Raw genomic sequence first — 19,225 nt, 5'->3', positions numbered from 1 at the left:
TGTGTAACAATTAGCCATTTGCTCTCAAAACAAAGGACTGATTACCTTGAAAGTTACATTTCCTGTCTGAATAAGAAAAATAATTGAAGCGTAATTTCCGCAATGCCCAGCATGCATGCTATTTGTTCAGTAAGCCTGCCAGTAGCTGCTCATGTACATTGGCATGGGCTTATGGCTGGCAATGTTTGTTTTCTACTGACACATCTTGTAGAAGGTATAACAGGATATGACAACCTAGAATTACAATAAGCACAGGCTTTTTAAAGGAAAAGCGAGTGAACGACACAAAACATTTACTTATGAAGCAGAAGGCGTGTTCCTATAGGTTCAATATTCAGAGACACTGCAGGAAACAAAGAGGCGAGTTAACATGCTTTATGAGACGATCCACCCACATGGCTCTGCTTCACCCATAACAATTACAGACTTAATATCAAGTAATCCTATTATCTGTAATTTCCATGAATAATGATAACAAAGGAGGTGTGGGGTACAGCGTCTGATGCCTGTGACTAAGCGCTGTTTGTATGAGACATGAGTGTTTTTTTGGTCCTTTTCTCCACCTGTATTTTATGCATTTAATAAGAAATGTTGTGGATTCAATGAAGACCACACACGGAAATGTGGTAGTTTAATTGAAGGTGGAGAACAGGTTCGCTGCCAAGTATTTCTATACCCATTCCCATGTTTCCCTCGTTAAGAGTGAAAGCCTCTCTTTTAGTCCCTCTGTCCTCCCCCCTTCCCACTGCTCTCTTCTCTAGGATCTCGGAATGTTTTTAGTGTTGGTAGTGTGCTACAGCCCTAAAAGTCACAATCATGTGTTTAAAAATGACTATACTGAAGTGGCTAAGAAAAGGAGCCCACGGGGGACACAGATTTTTCAGTCTTCTATGGATCACAGCAGATAAAATTATTGCAAAAAAAAAATATAAAATGTACATTTTTACCAGCTTGCAAAATGTCTCCTTTGTTAAAAATGTGAAAACACATTTTGATTTCATAGACATAGTTATGTATACTAACATTTTTACAGCTAACATTCAATATATCATACATTATATGGACAAAAGTATCTGGACACCTGAGCATTACACAAAAAGGGAGTTTTATGACATTGCATTCTAAATACATAGACATTAATATGACGTTAGTCTCCTTGTTCCCGCTGTAACAGCTTCCACGCTTGCCTATTCATCCAGTAGGGCATTTGTGAGGTCAGGCACTGATGTTGGATGAGAAGGCCTGGCTCGCAACTCCGTTCCAGGTCATCCCAAAGGTGTTCGATGGGGTTGAGGTCAGGGCTCTGTGCGGGGCAGTCGAGTTCTCCCACACCATAGTCATCCAACCATATCTTTATTAGCATTAATTACCTATAATACTATTCACCAGTATACCCCAAAGCTATTTTAATTTGTTTTTAATTCAGAGTATTTTTCTGTAAAATATGTTTTACGTGTCTCACAATTTCTTTTTTCTAAGATCCCTTCGGTTTTCTCTTTAAACATAAACTACATTTACTGAGGCAGTCACCTGAACCTAAAGGTATAGTGTTGTACGGTTTTAGTTGTAGAAAAGAAACGAGCAAATTTAGTAAATGTATCAGCTTTATGAAACTCTTATCCCCTTTTACAGCTCTGTCTTCATTCTAACTATGTCTTGCTTATTTTTTCCTTTTACTTTTATACCTAAAAAAAAAAAAGTTCTTTGCCGTTTTTTATTAAGCTCCATCCTTGACTGAACCGTTAAAAAGGAAAGAAACTCAATCGAAACAACAAAAGGTCATCGCAGAGGGAAATGTTATGGTTGGGAAGCCTGGATCTCCCTTGTCTCTCACTCACCGTCTGATGATTTCTGTCACAGTAACGCAGTCCGAAGTAATCTATCTCCACAAGGTTTAGGTGACGGAATACGTAGTCCAGGACAACAGAGCCTTTCGTTGACTTCTGTGGGAAAGAATGTACAGATACTATTGAAAAGCACACTCCAGCTTTATCAGCGCCATTCATGCGTTTACTGCAGCCTAAAGCAAGGCCTTGTTTATTGACCAGGAGTTTCATTTGGCCTCCTCACAGCAAGAGCCTCTCTGTGCTTTCCTTAGTATAATTCACTCAATTCACAAAAATGTATGAAGCGCATAGGTAGCGGCTGCTTTTGTATTTTTGCTGCTGGTTGTCACGAGTGACATTTCATTGTTCTCAAACATTTCCCCTTTCAACCTCTTTTGTTCTATAACCAAAACACATGCAGGAGCAACATAATAGGAGAATGCAAAAATTCTGCGCCTCTTGGGAGTACCTCCAAATCACTGAAACTAACCCAAGACAAGAGGCGCATTAGTTTAGGAATATCCAAGAATACAAGAAAATGTGCACATAATATTTATAATGCATGTATTTACAATTGTGACTACATCACACTGTGCTATTTTGACCAAGGAATAGTTATAGATTATATATATATTTAAAGTTATATGTGAACAAATATTTTGTCCAAAATTGGCTTCGTATTTTCTCCCCTTTTTGTGGTGGGGGCAATCATTAGGAACCCAATTCCTCTGTCCCGTTTTCATACCATGGTATCCCTGTTTTAGGAGATCAGATACTGCAGTGTGTGTGCATGTATGTATATATGTCTACACAAGTCCTCCACAGCAATACCTCACACATATATATATATATATATACATACATACACACACACATTAGGTTATGTAAATAAATTACTCTGGTCTTATCCAAAGTTGTTTAATTGCATAGAGAGATACAAGTATGTTTTGAATGAACCCAAAACATGTTATGAATGTCTCACAAGGCACCCCTCTCCATCTGAAACCAAAGCTTTCCTCATTAGAGAGATCAGTCGAACTTCACTCACAAGGCCTAGAAAGGTCAATACAAGTCAAATGCCTCCAGCTTTACTGAGAGGGCAATTGTCCATCTAGAAGGATATATTCTGGCCTAGGCTAACTACTCCTAGGACAGAAGATCTTCCTCTTGGGCTATCAGGCCGCCAATGTGCTGCTGCTTAATGGGCCAGTTATAAGGGAGATCTCTTATTTCGCCAACAGGCACACTGACACTATGGAAGACTGTGTCGATTCAGCAAAGACACTATAGAATGCATTAAATGGCGCTGCCCATCTTTAAGACACGGAACACTGGGATATGATGTCATATATCAGCGTTTCGCAGTAAGGACAGCAGCCACAGACCTGGAGGTGTGAGGCCCAACGTCTTAGGTAAATATGCCACCGTGTGTATATACATGGATGAGCTAAGTGTGCGCCAACTCCATGTCATTATCTATGTATTATGTACTAGAAATCCTTGGGTGTATTTTGCACTGACATGTTAGTCACAAAGGAAACTTTTGGTCTTTATTATACATGTGTATAAATACCCACGCACTCTTCAAGTTTCCACAACTAAGGAAAGTAGTATTACTTTCTAGCTTAGACAATTGGCAATGACATACCAGTGTAACAGAATAGAGATTTTGAATCACAAATATCGAAAAGTGTTGGTATTTGGGACTGCTAGAATTTATAAAGCTTCTTTTTCATTTGAGACATGTGCAAAAATAATTAGACCCGTGAATGAAAGTGTGTAACATCATGTGGCGCGTGTTATGTACAGATATCTGACTTTTTAGAAACTTTTTATGAGGATGTGGTTGAACGTGTCAAAATTGGCAAAGCTGGCAGCATCATATAAGAGATGGCCATTCTCTCATACCTCACATGAATACACTCATAGCTGTTAGTTAGCCCTGTGGTTAGCATGGGTCTGATAGCATAAAAGTAGCAAGTAGAAGAGCATAAAAAATAATATAGATGAGAATAAATAATGTCCGTAAAAAAGACATTTCACCAAAACACAAAATGTGTTCCCTCCTGGTAAAAAGCTAATGATGTAAATATGTATAGATATATGATTTACCGAGAACACTGAAATGGTGAAAACTATTCAAAACAAGCAAAAGACAACAAGTCAAAGCGCTCAAAACACACATAAATGTAAAACATAATCAATGCTTTCTCGACAACTCAAAACCTTAAGCACAATGAAACTTTGTAGTACACATTTATACTATATGCCATTCAGAACAAAGCCCGTTTCAGTGAGCTATAAATAATGTTTTAATATCATTCTCAAGTGAAATCTAGAAAGCTTGCTTTCAGCTGACAAGCTGTGCTAACAAAAAGTATCTCTATATCAAGGCCAATACACTATACAATCCGCTGCTTTATACAATAGGACTGTGGTCTAGAGAAGGCATGGCTGATGTAGATTAAAAAATGTGCAAGTGACTATAAAGTCTGACAGCGATGAGACCAGTCCAAGCCATAACCCGAGCTTCAACTCTGTAGTAACACACTGTTTGTCTTCTTTACGTTTTTTATGTTGCCCCAATAAAAGGTATCACCTTCAACTAAAGACTTCATTTTCTTTTTGGCAATATTAATTTTAAACATTACTTTGGTCAAACTTACTTTAAATAATAACATAATACCAATGAATAAAATAATCTGTTGACTACTTATTATCCAATATTGATGATAAAGCCTGATTGGGTTGATCCTGTTATAAACCTAGACACACACATTGACATGGAGTATAGTGTTTCCACTCATACACATAAAAGCTAACTACATTATGGACAAGTATTCTGGATCATTAGCTTTAAAAAAAGAATACATTGTAATCAAATATTCCATCCAACCAAAAAAACCATGAAATATTTCCCTAAAGCACAACACTATAGTAAATACAGTAAACTGCAATTTCATCTACCACAGCAGGTCCTTAGAACATATAAAGGTGATGTACTGCTTTGGGGGATTAAAGCTACATTCACTAGTGCTTTTCAAATGACTTTTAGGAGTTCTGAGTTTCTGGTGGCTTTTAGTAAGTCTTGGCTCTACAGACAACGAGTGTGAGAGAATGCCTATCCCCGTGCAAGGTACCAAGGAACCCGGGCAAGTTCACCTATTATGAACACACAATTTCCTAAGGGATATGCAGGTTTATTTTCATCTTTTTATTATAAAATCATCAGCGCACAGGCACTATTAGGTCTAATAAATTTCTATCGGGTCTAAAAGTTGTAGAATTATATCTCTCCTGAACCTTCTGTCTTCCAATACAGTTCACTGCATAGACAGACAAGGTTGCTAACATATGGCTGGCAATGTCATCACGATCACTATGAAAGCTGCTAGAAAGGGAGACATTAAGGTTTAATGCGGCCTTTCAAGTTATTTCAGTGACCGAGAGACAAAGGACACCACTGTAAAGATGGCCCATGGTGATAGAAAGGTACTGATGTAAAAATTAGCTTTTATTTTGCAGATGTGCCCACTACCTCACGAAAAGATATACCGATATCAGTTCACCGAGTCAATACACACTCCTGCTGTAGCATGTTAATTGCTACATAATGAAACCGCCATTACATTTTAAATGCAATTTGCCCTCAGCTGACAAATGGATACAGCGAATATAATTGCGGCACATCTAATGGTTATTTTATTTAATGTGCATGCCGCGCCGCTGTACGTTATTACAATACTGTAATTTGTAAAATTAAAAAGAATGTTATTTTGATGGAAACATTGCCACCGGCAAGTTAAATATATTGAACATTTGACACTTGATGGTCATGTACTTTACTTTAACCATTTACCATTGTTAATGTGTTTTTAGACAGACAATAGCTACATTATGACACTTGAGTGCACCTATCAAATCATCCACGCTGAAAGGATACAATTCTACTCGCAATGTCTATCTTCATTTGGGGATAGGCATTTTCAGTATATATTCCTACCCACAATGGGGTCTATTCACTAAACTACATGCAAGTTGGCAACTTGCAGCTACAAGTGTGCACAAGTGATTAAAAAAATGTCCTCCATCCTTCTGAGCAGCGGATGGGTTGAGGGGGGTATATATGGGGACTATGCCCTTCCGGATTGCTATTATCACCCCCTTGCTCCACATCATAGGGGAAGTGTGGGAGTCCCTAAGAATCCTGTGTTTTGTTTTTAATGTAATTATATTGCAGGAGGTGATGTTGTAACAAAATTTAACGTGTTTCAGGTGAGAACATGAAAGCTTTCATTCACCTTGCATGCCCTGAAACTCACAAACGTTAACATTGCAGGCATTCACTAACAACTTGCAGATGGGTGAATATATGAGTTTAGTGTTAAAAATGGTTATCATGCAACCTAAACACCCAAAATGTCTGTGAGAATCTATATTGGCATGAAAGTTTGGGTCTCCTCACATACTATGTTTGATTCCCACAATGCTGCCCTTTGCCCAAACACCACATTCAACAGCTGTTTAATATACATAGGGGTCTCCATATTACCAGATGAGAATTGGAGGTGCATCAAAAAATGTCAGCACTCTCAGAAATTACTGCAATTACATTACAGAAATCCGACAGCTTTGGCAGTTTCGTCAATGTGTCACTTACTTGCTAATTTTGGCAGTCTTTTTTGACATAATTGCCCATCACTTTTCATAGAAATCTGGGCTTGGGACACCATTATAAATTAATTAATAAAGTCAGTTTGCATTTCATCCCATGGGTTATACCTGAACACCTCTTGAAACCTGCAGTTTAATTTCAATAACTCTTCCAGACTGGAGATGCCAGGGCTCAAGAAAAAGCTTTTATTCTTAGCACTTCTCTGCACAATGAGTTAATTCTTTACGGCAATGGGCAATGCTAAGTAGTCCCTTCCTTCATGGATTTTCATTAGTCAGAATTTCCGGATGGGCGATTACCGATTGTCTATTGTATAACACAGACAGTATGATAAGGAATCAGGGTGTTTGTCTAGTAGATTCGAGTACGACTACAGAGCTAGAACACATACACATGGCAAATATGCAGCTACCTGCAAACCGTATATATGACAAAAAATAGGATTATTAACAAAAAAGAAATATTTAGAGAACATATTTTTAAGATGACCCTAGTAATAAAACTATTGGTGGGAGTTACCCATTATTGGTTCATTCATGATGTTAAATTACACGACAATAGCTCACCATATCTAGAATCTTTCATCTCCCAAACTATCCCCATGTCTCGAGTATTTAATCTCCCATACTATCCCCATGTCTCGAATACTTAATCTCCCATACTATCCCCATGTCTCAAGTATTTAATCTCCCATACTATCCCCATGTCTCAAGTATTTAATCTCCCATACTATCCCCATGTCTCGAATACTTAATCTCCCATACTATCCTCATGTCTCAAATATTTAATCTCCCATACTATCCCCATGTCTCGAATACTTAATCTCCCATACTATCCCCATGTCTCAAGTATTTAATCTCCCATACTATCCCCATGTCTCAAGTATTTAATCTCCCATACTATCCCCATGTCTAGAATATTTAATCTCCCATACTATCCCCATGTCTCGAATACTTAATCTCCCATACTATCCTCATGTCTCAAATATTTAATCTCCCATACTATCCCCATGTCTCGAATACTTAATCTCCCATACTATCCCCATGTCTCAAATATTTAATCTCCCATACTATCCCCATGTCTAGAATATTTAATTTCCCACACTATCCCCATGTCTCGAATACTTAATCTCCCATACTATCCTCATGTCTCAAATATTTAATCTCCCATACTATCCCCATGTCTAGAATATTTAATCTCCCATACTATCCCCATGTCTAGAATATTTCATTTCCCACACTATTCCCATGTGTAGTATCTTTCATTTCCCACACTATTCCCATGTCTCGAATATTTAATCTCCCATACTATCCCCATGTCTAGAATATTTCATTTCCCACACTATTCCCATGTGTAGTATCTTTCATTTCCCACACTATTCCCATGTCTCGAATATTTAATCTCCCATACTATCCCCATGTCTAGAATATTTCATTTCCCACACTATCCCCATGTCTAGTATCTTTCATCTCTCATACTATCCCCATGTCTAGAATCTTCCATTCTCCCATACTATCCCCATGTCTCGAATACTTAATCTCCCATACTATCCCCATGTCTAGAATATTTCATTTCCCACACTATCCCCATGTCTAGTATCTTTCATCTCTCATACTATCCCCATGTCTAGAATCTTCCATTCTCCCATACTATCCCCATGTCTCGAGTATTTAATCTCCCATACTATCCCCATGTCTAGAATATTTAATTTCCCACACTATTCCCATGTCTAGTATCTTTCATCTCTCATACTATCCCCATGTCTAGAATCTTCCATTCTCCCACACAACAGATAATTATAAATGAGAATTTGAACACTTTTACTTTTCCGACAGTTACGAATTTTTATATTTTATACATTTCTTAGCACATTCCTTATTCCTTGCTTGATGTAGATGCAAACTGATATTAAAAAATCAATACTTTCAATGGGTTTTTTTTTTACTCTTTCTGAACATGATGTCTGGAAGCAAAAGTGTCATCGGGCTATTAAACACTTTCCATTGTTCCCACCACTAAACCATAGCCACTAGGGATCTGATATTTTCAAATCTATTTCTATGCCCCACATATATGGATTAATTAAAATAGCTCCCGCACTCGCATTTTTGAAAAATAATGGAAACAAGTAAAGTCCTCTATAGTAAAGGTGAAGAAATACTCCTACTATGCTACATAGCTTGGCTCTATGTCTCTCAGTCTTAGCTTTCACACTGACAAAGCAAGACAAGTGAATGATGATTTCTATGAAATGCCCTGGATATGCCTTTTGTAGATGTCTGAGCTGTGAAATATAAATCTGAATAACAAAAAATGTGAAATACAGTTTTCAATACCAATTCAATTATGGTTTTGTCACTGATGTGACACTTTTTCTTTAAAGTCCAATTCGATATAATGGTCATGGCCCTTAATTAATTTCTGAGCATAATACTCCTAAAAAGAAAAAAAAGGGATATTACTTCTCTTTGCATGTTGCTGCTTTTGGATATACGCAGGACCAGAAGCCTGGCCGCATTGCAATCCATTACGAATAGATATTTTCCTAGAAGATCCCTAACACACAACCCAATTTTGGATACTTACGAAACAAAAGAAAGTGTACTCTCGATACAACACAAAAAGCTTTTTCTAAAATAGGGCATAAAATATCTTCAAAACAAACGGTTCTATTTCCATTGTGTTTTTCTATACAAACTTATCACAACCATTAGATGTAAGCAAAAATAGCAAAGTAAAAATATCATTGAATATCAAAAGGTAGACAATTACATCCACCTATTTGGTTTTTATAATGAGAGGTTTCCTTGAACTGATATTCACAATCTATAGAATAAAATGTATTCATGAGAACTGCTGGGGGACAGTTTTGCAATTTTTCATTAGATAAAATTCAGTGAGCATCCATATGGATGTCTAACCAGCACGGTCCCCCTTAAGGATTTACTGATGACGTTTCCCACTTTTGCTTTGGATCCACGTGGGAGCTTTTCAGCCCGTCCGTCCTCTTTATTGATTTCAATTCCCAAACGCGTCTTCTATATGTTACCAGGGTGTGCTGTAGCACAGGGGCTGGTAGTTTGGGTGTATTCATTCCATGGTCCAGAGGACAAGCCAGTCAAAAACGGCTCACCAAGAAGGTGTTCGCAGTTAACAGAAGGTTTTATGTTGGAGGCTAATGCTTAATGCTTCACATTCTACCTGCGTATGGTGGATGCTTTCATGTATGTAACAGTGTTTTAATAAACACCTTTGTGATTTAACTTTTAGTGATGCCTCCGGAGGTTTCATTTACCTGCCAGAGGAATGACAGGCTTGATGCTTCCACTGTCAGGTTCTTGGTCCTTTACTGATGACTTTCAAACTAACTTGAAAAAAGGAAATCTTTTTCTTATAATTTTATAATGTTCGATAAAGGACATGGACATTTTCATGTAAACAATCAGTATACAGCTTTTCAATCCTGTTGGTTGGTCTGCCAGCCCACGCGGCATTTGGCCCTAGGGCCGCACATTGGACACCCCTGACCTAGGCACCAGGACAAAATTCTCAGTAGCCATGGCGACCTGGCACCTGGGATTTGTCGAGCCCTGCCTTAGGAGCAGATGGTGCCCTCTGCAGTTGGAGAGCGCCCAAAAGCAGGCAGACCGTAGAGGAACTGAAGACATCAGCTAACCCAACTATGGTCCCAACTGGACTCGCTATACAATGAAAGCCTCACACAGCAAATGTCCCCAAAACTTGGGTTAACAGCAAGACCAATGAGCATAATTTCATTATTTAACATTTCGGTAGAATACAAGCTAGACAAAATATAATTAGACTGTTTCCTAAAGTCTTAAGACTTTGTTTTTGTAATTCGCCCACCATTCCATATTAAACTTTCACTTCAAAGAGAGCAATTAAAATACATAGACATGCAAGTGAGCAATTTTATGCATGGCTGAAAACCTAAATGAAAAAGCTTATTTTTAAGGTCTGAACAAATGCCCCAATTAAGAAAATATCTACTTCAAAAGTAATCCCTAAAGCGCTATACAATCTCTTTCTTCATTCAGAATAATAGCAGTCGTTAAACTGCTTATTCATTTTATATGCCACCGGGGGCCTGACAATTCACTGTACGGATAATTTATATTACTTAATGTTCCTTGGGATACAAAAAACTTAAATATAACAAAATGGATCTCTTAATTTAAACAGCGTTGGTTAAAGTGGCAAATAATATGGTTTTAGGAAGAACCCATCATTATATTAAAACCATAAATTAATTTTAGATATGAAAAATATTTAAGGACGTTGGAAAGACTTTCAAAGCAGACTGAAAGCCACTCATACAATACAATTTAAGGGTCTGTGCAATGTTGGGTCACTTGAAAATAGAATAAAGGGCAGAGATATAGGATGACCCAATCCTGTTCTGCATTGAATGTATACATTTCAATACTACTTGTAACTATCAAGATTATGTTTATGTGTAATTTTATTATTAAGTGACTGGGTTAGCAATGTGAAGGTACATGCAAATGATGGGGATGGATTTGTTGAAATGGATTTGTCCAGAAGAAATAAAAATATGTGTATTAATAAACCAAACATGCAAACAACTCAGGGCTAGACTGGGGCGTTAAATCGCTCTGGCACTTTAAGACCAGTGGTCGATAAATGGTGCATGTTCGGCCACCTTCTAGATACACGAGACTGTATCTTTGGCTCTTACGCTCGCACAATGTGCAGCTGTGTTTATTCAGTGGGTGGCCACACTAAAGGACCAGGTCTACTACGCAAGTGGCCTTAAAGGGTAAGCGACCTACATTATCTGGCACCGACCGACCCGGCATTTGCCCAGTTTGCCAGCCGTCCGGTCCGAGCCTGAAAGAAGTGCATAGTTTAGACAAGTACAAGGTATTCACACTATCCCCAAAAACTACACGCTTTTATTTTCCTGTGGCTTTAAAATGTGCAGAAATCTCTGGGCCAGTTGTCATCATGACGCCTCATACTGTTATATTGTGACCTATGTGTGTGTGATATTGACCTCATGTTGTCATGTGGTAAGACTACTGGATTGTGGGAAGGGAATAAACAACACTACAGGAGAAATGCAATAATTAAGTAAATGATCAATAAAATGACAGGCACACACATTTGTCATGGCCATAGTAATTTAGCCAGTAATGCGAGTATCACATTAAGATCAGAGACGCAAGCTTGCCTAAGCTTGCTCCCATCTCCTAAGAGCCTCTTATGACACAATAACAGCATTAACAATTACCCAAGCTTTGTATGATGCTGTCAGCTAAAAGGCTTGTACACCGTAAAAGCAGGAACCCATCGGTCTGATTTACTGGGCGTTAATCTCACAGGAGCGCCCAAAAGCTGTAAATCCCAGAAGAATGTACTATGCCTTCATTTTCCTTGCGATGCCGCAATTATCTATTTTAACTGTATTCATTTTAAAAAGCCTAATACTCACTGAAGTCTAGGAGGAAAAAAATATGTTAAAAAAATATATATTAAATGTGATCCGAAGGAAAACGCTCAGGGTGTGGAAGAGGTCCTAAAGCACTAGGTGCAGAGCGATATCTTTTAAATATAGATGTTTAGTTGTGTGAGGTTCGTCTTACCAGGAGGAATCCGGAATGCAGGAATGGAACACACTTGCTCAGAACAGAACACGCACAAGGGGCCTGGTGAGGGTAACAGGGCGCTTGGCAGTGTAGCTGTAAGCACGGGTGGTCAGAAGGAAGCCGTTTAGTAGATCAGGGTCGGGATGCCAGAGGTACACAGGAACCGTTGAGATAGCCGGGGTCAGGAAGCCAGAGGTACACGTAGTCGGTATGGATAGCCAGGGTCAGGATGCCAGAGATACACAGAGTCGTAGGATAGCCAGAGTCAGGATGCCAGAAGTACACGGGAACCGTTAAGCAGACCAGGGTCGAATACCGGATAAACGAGAAAGCAACTAGGAATACTGGAGGGGCTCACGAGATACAGGAAGCACCAGTATAACTGAGCACTGAGGACAAGGTAAGAGAGGTTTAAATAGCCCGGGGGGGGGCGTTCCCCGACGTCCGGGATCTGATCGCATCCTGCGTCGCTATGCAGCAGAATCCAGTCAGCGGTCAGCCTCATAAATATTCATGAAGCGGCCGCTTCAAGTTCCAACGAGCGGTGCCGGCGTTTCTGCCGGGAGTGAGAAGAGGATGACCGGGAGCTGTTTAAGGTAGGTGCCTTACAGGATCCCCCCGCAAGACGCGACCTCCGGGGGCGTGGATGACCTAGCTTGAGAGGATGTAATTTGTGAAACCTTTGAACACACATGGGAGCATGGACCCGACTAGCAGGTTCCCAGGCCTTTTCTTCCGAGCTATACCCCTTCCATTGTATCAGGTATTCTAGATGCCCTCGATGGATCCTGGAATCTACAATCTTTTGTACCACGTACTCTTCAACTCCATCGATGACAACTGGAGCCGGAGGAGGAGGTACCCGGTCAGGAAAAGGATTGGCCACCCATGGTTTGACCAGCGACACATGGAATACAGGATGAATCCGACAGGTAGAAGGTAGTTTCAGCTGTACTGCCACTGGATTGATGATTTTAGTGATGCTGTAAGGGCCAATGAACTTAGGTCCCAGTTTCTTTGAGGGTATCTGTAGGCGCAAATTGCTTGTGGATAGCCAGACTTTGTCACCGCAGTGGTTAGTAGGGGTACTGGAATGATGGCGATCTGCATACAATTTGTAGGCCTTACGTGCCTTGATCAGATTTTGCTTCAGGACTCGTTAATGCGGCGACTCGGTCTGAAATTCCGGGGACTGTGGGTTCGGTCGGCAGACCAGGAATCATGGTGGAGTGATAACCATAGTTCGCAAAAAACGGTGACATCTTTATAGAACATTGTTTCTGATTGTTGTAGGTGAATTCTGCGGAAGGGAGGAACTGGAGCCAATCATTCTGAAGGTGCGTGGTGTAACATCTTAAATAATGTTCCAATATTTGATTTAGACGTTCCGTCTGACCGTTGGTTTGCGGATGAAAAGCTGTGGACAAAGTGGGACGAATGTGCAGATTGCGGCAGAAAACCTTCCAGAAACGAGACGTGAATTGTACCCCACGGTCTGAAGTGATGGTTTGTGGTAATCCATGAAGCCGGAACACTGCATCCAGGAACAAGGTGGCCGTGGTTGATGCAGAGGGGATGCCAATGGTGGGAATAAAGTGTGCCATTTTGGTGAACCTGTCTATCACCACCATAATTGTGTCGTGTTTCTTTGAGGGTGGTAGATCTACAATAAAGTCCATAGAGATTTTAGACCAGGGAACCGAAGGAGTGGGTAACGGGCGGAGGAGACCCACTGGTTTTCTGCGTAGGGTCTTGGTACGAGCGCAGGTGGTACATGAACGGACAAATGAGGTCACATCTTGATCCAACAAAGGCCACCAGAATTGGCGTCGAACAAGGTCTGTGGTCTTTTTAACGCCTCCATGTCCGGAGAGGAGAGAATCATGGCAGGTTTGTAATACCTTTAAACGAGCCGGGGTTGGTACATATATCTTATTGCGATAATATAACAGGTTTCGGGTACGACGAATAGGAGGATTTGTTCTCGGGACTGAAGCTCTACGGGATAAGGAGCGAATGTAGTCCATGAGAGATGGCTGGTGGGTGAGAAACAGACTGGAGGGAAGAATAGTATCTGGCAGGGTCTCCGGACGACTCAATACGGGTGGTAACCGGGACAAGGCATCCGCTTTGGTATTACGGGATCCAGGACGGTACGTGATTTGTAGGCTGAATCTGGTGAAGAAGAGAGCCCACCGAGCTTGCCTAGGGCATAGTCGCTGTGCGGAGCGAAGATACTCAAGGTTCCGGTGGTCAGTATATACCGTTACTGGATGTTTAGTCCCTTCCAGCAGATGACGCCAAGCGTCCAGAGCCTGTTTTATGGCCAGTAATTCTATGTCCCCCACACTATAGTTCATCTCGGACGGAGTGAGTTTACGCGAGTAGTAAGCCACAGGGTGTAATCTTTGTTTCTCCCCGTGTCTTTGAGATAGGACTGCTCCTACCGCTAGATCTGAAGCATCCACCTCTAAGTGAAAAGGTTCAGCCACCTTGGGTTGAATGAGGATAGGAGCAGTAGTAAAGTGCTGTTTCAGAGCGTCAAAAGCATCCTGTGCTTCCGGTGTCCATGCAAAACGAGGGAATTGACGGGTTAATCTGGTGATGGGTGCAATAACGTGAGAGAAATTCCGAATAAATTTGCGATACTAGTTCGCAAAGCCAATAAAACGTTGAACCCCTTTCTTATCAAGAGGCACCGGCCACTCCAGAATAGCTGACACCTTCTTAGGGTCCATTTGCAGGTTTCCAGGCGTGATGATGAACCCCAGGAATTCTACCCGATCGGCTTCAAATTGACATTTCTCCAGCTTAGCGTAAAGGTGATGTGTGCGGAGGCGTTCAATAACCAATTTGACCTGGTCACGATGATTAGATAGGGTTGATGAAAATATGAGGATATCATCCAAATAAACCACCAAAAAGATATCCAGATAATCTCGAAAGACGTCATTTAAAAAGTATTGGAATGTAGCAGGGGCATTGCACAGCCCAAAGGGCATTACGAGGTATTCAAAATGTCCATATCGACTTCGGAAGGCAGTCTTCCACTCATCCCCTTTGCGAATGCGGACCAAATTGTACGCCCCCCGGAGATCAATCTTGGTAAAGATCCGAGCGTTTTTGAGTCGATCCAAGAGTTCTGGAATGAGGGGTAGTGGATATCTGTTTTTGATAGTGATTTTATTTAATTCCCGATAGTCTACACAGGGTCGCAGACTCCCATCCTTCTTTTCCACGAAAAAGATTCCTACACCTGCTGGAGAAGTGGATGGTCGGATGAATCCTTTAGCTATATTTTCTTGAATATAGTCCTTAAGGTGATGTAATTCAGGTTCTGATAATGGAAATATCCTGCCGAAAGGAATGGGAGCGCCCGGGAGGAGATCAATGGGACAATCATAAGTCCTTTGCGGAGGAAGTGTGTCAGCTCCCTTCTTGTCGAATACGTCACTGAAACCTGCATATTGTTTAGGAAGACGAGGATCAGGAGGAGAGGACGAACAATCGGGAAGCAACAGGAGTGTTGGGTGATTCGCCAGGCACTGATTGCGACAAAACAGAGATTGGAAGGAGAGGGTGCCCTTGGACCAGTCAATCGTAGGATTATGGAGTCATAGCCAGGGTAGGCCAAGAATCACCGGAAACATGGGCGATGGGATAAGGTCAAAGTTCAAATATTCCGTATGATTATTCCCCAAAAGTGCATGGAGTGGTGATGTTTCTTGTGTAACGGGTCCGGTAGATAGGGGAGACCCGTCAACCACTTGGATATGTATAGGAGCCGACTTGATTAAAGTTGGTATGTGCAGTTGCTTGGCGAAGTCCTGATCCATGAAGCAACTGCTGGCTCCAGAGTCGATGATAGCGGAAACGGTAGTAGAATTATTGGTCCACTGTAGAAACAAGGAGATGTATAGGTGAGGAGAACCGTCTTTAGGGAAGGAACTTAGGCAAACTTTATCATGTGTGAGCTTACCCTTAGGAGGGCGTCGTGGACAGGCATAGATCAGATGCCCAGGTTGATCACAGTATAAGCACAGATTGTTCTTCCTACGACGAGCTTTCTTGGTCTCTGACAGTGGACCACGTGCCAATCCGATCTGCATTGGTTCTTCCGCGGGTATGGTCACTGGAGGCTTGATGGTAGGAACAGCAGGAAGGAAGTCTCGGGGGAGGAAAGGCTGAAGCCGCGCATTCCAGGCGTCTCTCCCGAAGTCTGCGGTCTAGCTGTATGACCAAATATATAAGGTCTTCCAATGAGTCAGGAATGCCCACGCGGGCCAGTTCATCCTTCAAACCCTCGGCCAGACCCAGACGAAACTGATCCAAAAGTGCTGGTTCGTTCCACTTGCTTTCCAGAGCCAGGCTTCGAAACTCAGTCACATATTCCTCCACTGGCCTCTTCCCTTGACGTAAGGCACATATGGCAGTATGTGCAGATGTAGTGCGAAAAGGGTCACCAAAGTGTCCATGGCATGATTGAAATCGGCCCATGAGTTCAGAACAGGATTATTGGTGCGTAGTAAATGATGGGCCCAGATTTGTGGTTCACCCGATAGTAGGGAAATAACAGTTCGTACCTTCATGTGATCAGGCATAGGTTCTGGGTTGAAGTGAGAACAAAATTTGGCAGGATGTCATGAAGGTACGATAACAAGTTCTGTCTCCTGAGAAACGTTCGGGAAGAAGTACCTTGGGTTCAGGAGCAGCAGCAGCAATTCCTTAATGTCCGCCGCTGGAGGAGCAAGCTCGGTTGGGGAGATCAAAAATCTCACCCCAACCGGCTTAAAATCAATCAAGGGAGCGGGAGGTCTGTTAATACAGACCTCCGATCCTGCTCCCTTGCTATGCGCGCAGCAACTGATGCTGTGCGTCGGGATTTGATGTCAGATCCCGGCACACAGCACTGAAGCCACGCCCACCTTCTTTACTGCACCGGAAGGACAGGACACAGAAGAAGAAGAAAAGTCAAGAGGAAGAACGAAGAGGAGGAGGAAAAGTAACTAACAGAGGAAAGGTAGGAAAACATTACGTGAGAGTGGATTAGTAAGTGTGTGAGAGTGATGGGTGTTATGCTGTAGTTTATGCTGAATGTTTGTGAATGAGTGTGTGTGTGTGTGTGATAGCATGGATGTGTAAGGGGGGGATAGCATGGCATAGGGAGGCTGTAATCACATTAATATGATGCCCATGCCTGGGCATGATAGGAGTGTGATTGCTGTTAGCAATTATATATATATATATATATATATATATGTATGTATTTTGTGAGCTGGGATCATGTAACCACACAGTCTTAAGGTTTGAAATACCACATAAGGCTGAATTATTTTTAGAATTGTAGTCCTTTTATTAAAAGGTCTGTAAACAAACATAAATAAAACAAACAAAAAGAAAAGCCTTGCTCTCTGAGCACTTACTGACAAACAGCAACTAACTATCATTGGACGGCTTACCCGCTACCAACAAAAAAACATTTAGCACAGACCTTTCCCTTACGTCCTAACTGGCAGCACAAGAGGGGTATTACTGCCCCTATGAACAATTAGGACAGGCGGAAAATTAATGATTTACACAATTAAATAAGCAATTAACCCCCTTTATCCCACCTATAAAGGGAACTCCACCCCTAACCACAGTGTGCTTTTTTCTGTCCTTTGGACATATTGGGACAGGTGGTGGTCTCTGTGTGAGACCTTGTGTTAGCTTGCTAACCTTTATTTTACTTTTTTCAGGTTCCCTCCTGTTGGATTGTGTATCCTATTTTTATCTGCTGCCCTGCTGCCCTGCAGGACGGCCTCATTTCACCCTGGATTCTGTTGACCACGGATGCAGCCCATCTAAAGGACATTCCAGTACTAGGTACTTGGTCCCGTCCAGAGAGCCTTATGTCTTCGAACTTCAGAGAGCTCAGGGCAATCAGATTGGCGCTCCTTCACTTTGCTCCTCAAATCCACGGCAAAGCGCTGAGAGTTCATTCAGACAACATGACGGCGGTTTATTAAATCAACAAACAGGGTGGCACGAGATCTCAACCTCTTCTCAAGGAAGTGGGAATGATCCTATCTTGGGCAGAGCAGAACCTCTCCCACCTCTCTGCAGTCCACATTCGGGGATCTCTCAATGTGGTAGCGGACCGTCTGAGTCGGGGTCTCAGTGTTCCAGGCGAATGGTCACTAAACCAGGAAGTATTTCATCAAATTACTCTTCGGTGGGGAATGCCAGAAATCGACTTAATGGCTACGAGGTTCAACGCCAAGGTGAAGATCTTCTGCTCCCTATACAGGGAGGACAATCCTTGGGCGATAGATGCTCTGTCCATCCCTTGGAGGTTCGGGCTGGCTTACATCTTCCCTCCAAATTCCATGATACCAAGGGTATTGATGAAGATCAGACAGGACCAGACCTCGATTATTGTGATAATTCCATTCTGGCCAAAGAGGTCATGGTTCACCCAGCTCATGGGGATGAGTCAGGGTCTGTACTGGAAGCTTCCAATATCAGAGAACCCTGTGTTTCTGGGAACAGGTTCTCGCCTAGATCTGAGAATTCTCAATCTGACAGCTCCCTATTGAAGGATAGTGGACTTTCTTCTGGGGTCTTGAGGACTTTGTCTCATTCGAGAGTGGAGTCTACTAATAGAGCTTACAACCGGATTAGACGCTCTTTTTCATTATGGTGTGCGAAGAACTAAGTGGGTTTCTCAGATCCCCCCCCATTTCTTCCATATTACAGTTCCTCCAAGATGGACTGGATAAAGGCCTTGCTCCCTCTACACTCAGAGTGCACACCTTAGCCATATCGGGTTTTTTTAGGAGGTTCCTTAAAGGAGCTGAAAGGTTAAAACCTAAGATCCTGAGACCAGTCCCTCAGAGGGACCTTACTGTCGTGCTCAGGGGGTTATGCTCGCCCCCTCTTCGAGCCATTGGAAAGCGTGGACATGAAGTACCTTTCCTGGAAGGCTGCCTTCCTAGTGGCGATCACTTCTGCCAAGAGAATTGGCGAGTTGCAAGCTCTGTGTGCCTTTGAGCCTTACACCCTATTCCTGCCTTATAGGGTTCTCCTAAGGTTCCTGCCAGCTTTTTTACCGA

At 41.7% G+C, this 19,225-nt stretch overlaps 1 protein-coding gene across 2 annotated transcripts in view; it reads right to left on the bottom strand.

Moving 5' to 3' along the window:
* Window positions 1-19,225, bottom strand: part of LOC149302981 (band 4.1-like protein 4A) — a 96,123-nt gene that overhangs the window by 59,540 nt on the left and 17,358 nt on the right. For both annotated transcript variants that reach the window (XM_089481850.1, XM_089481851.1), the window contains exon 2: window positions 1,839-1,943. In XM_089481850.1, the coding sequence (XP_089337976.1) occupies window positions 1,839-1,943 (105 nt within the window). The remainder of the gene's footprint in view (window positions 1-1,838; window positions 1,944-19,225) is intronic.

The sequence above is a fragment of the Sceloporus occidentalis genome, unplaced genomic scaffold, assembly GCF_023333645.1.
Source record: "Sceloporus occidentalis isolate IW3139 unplaced genomic scaffold, rSceOcc1.0.p SCAF_16, whole genome shotgun sequence".
NCBI lineage: Eukaryota > Metazoa > Chordata > Lepidosauria > Squamata > Phrynosomatidae > Sceloporus > Sceloporus occidentalis.
The sequence above is the reverse complement of the archived record's forward strand: the minus strand, read 5'-3'. Positions and strand labels throughout refer to the sequence as shown.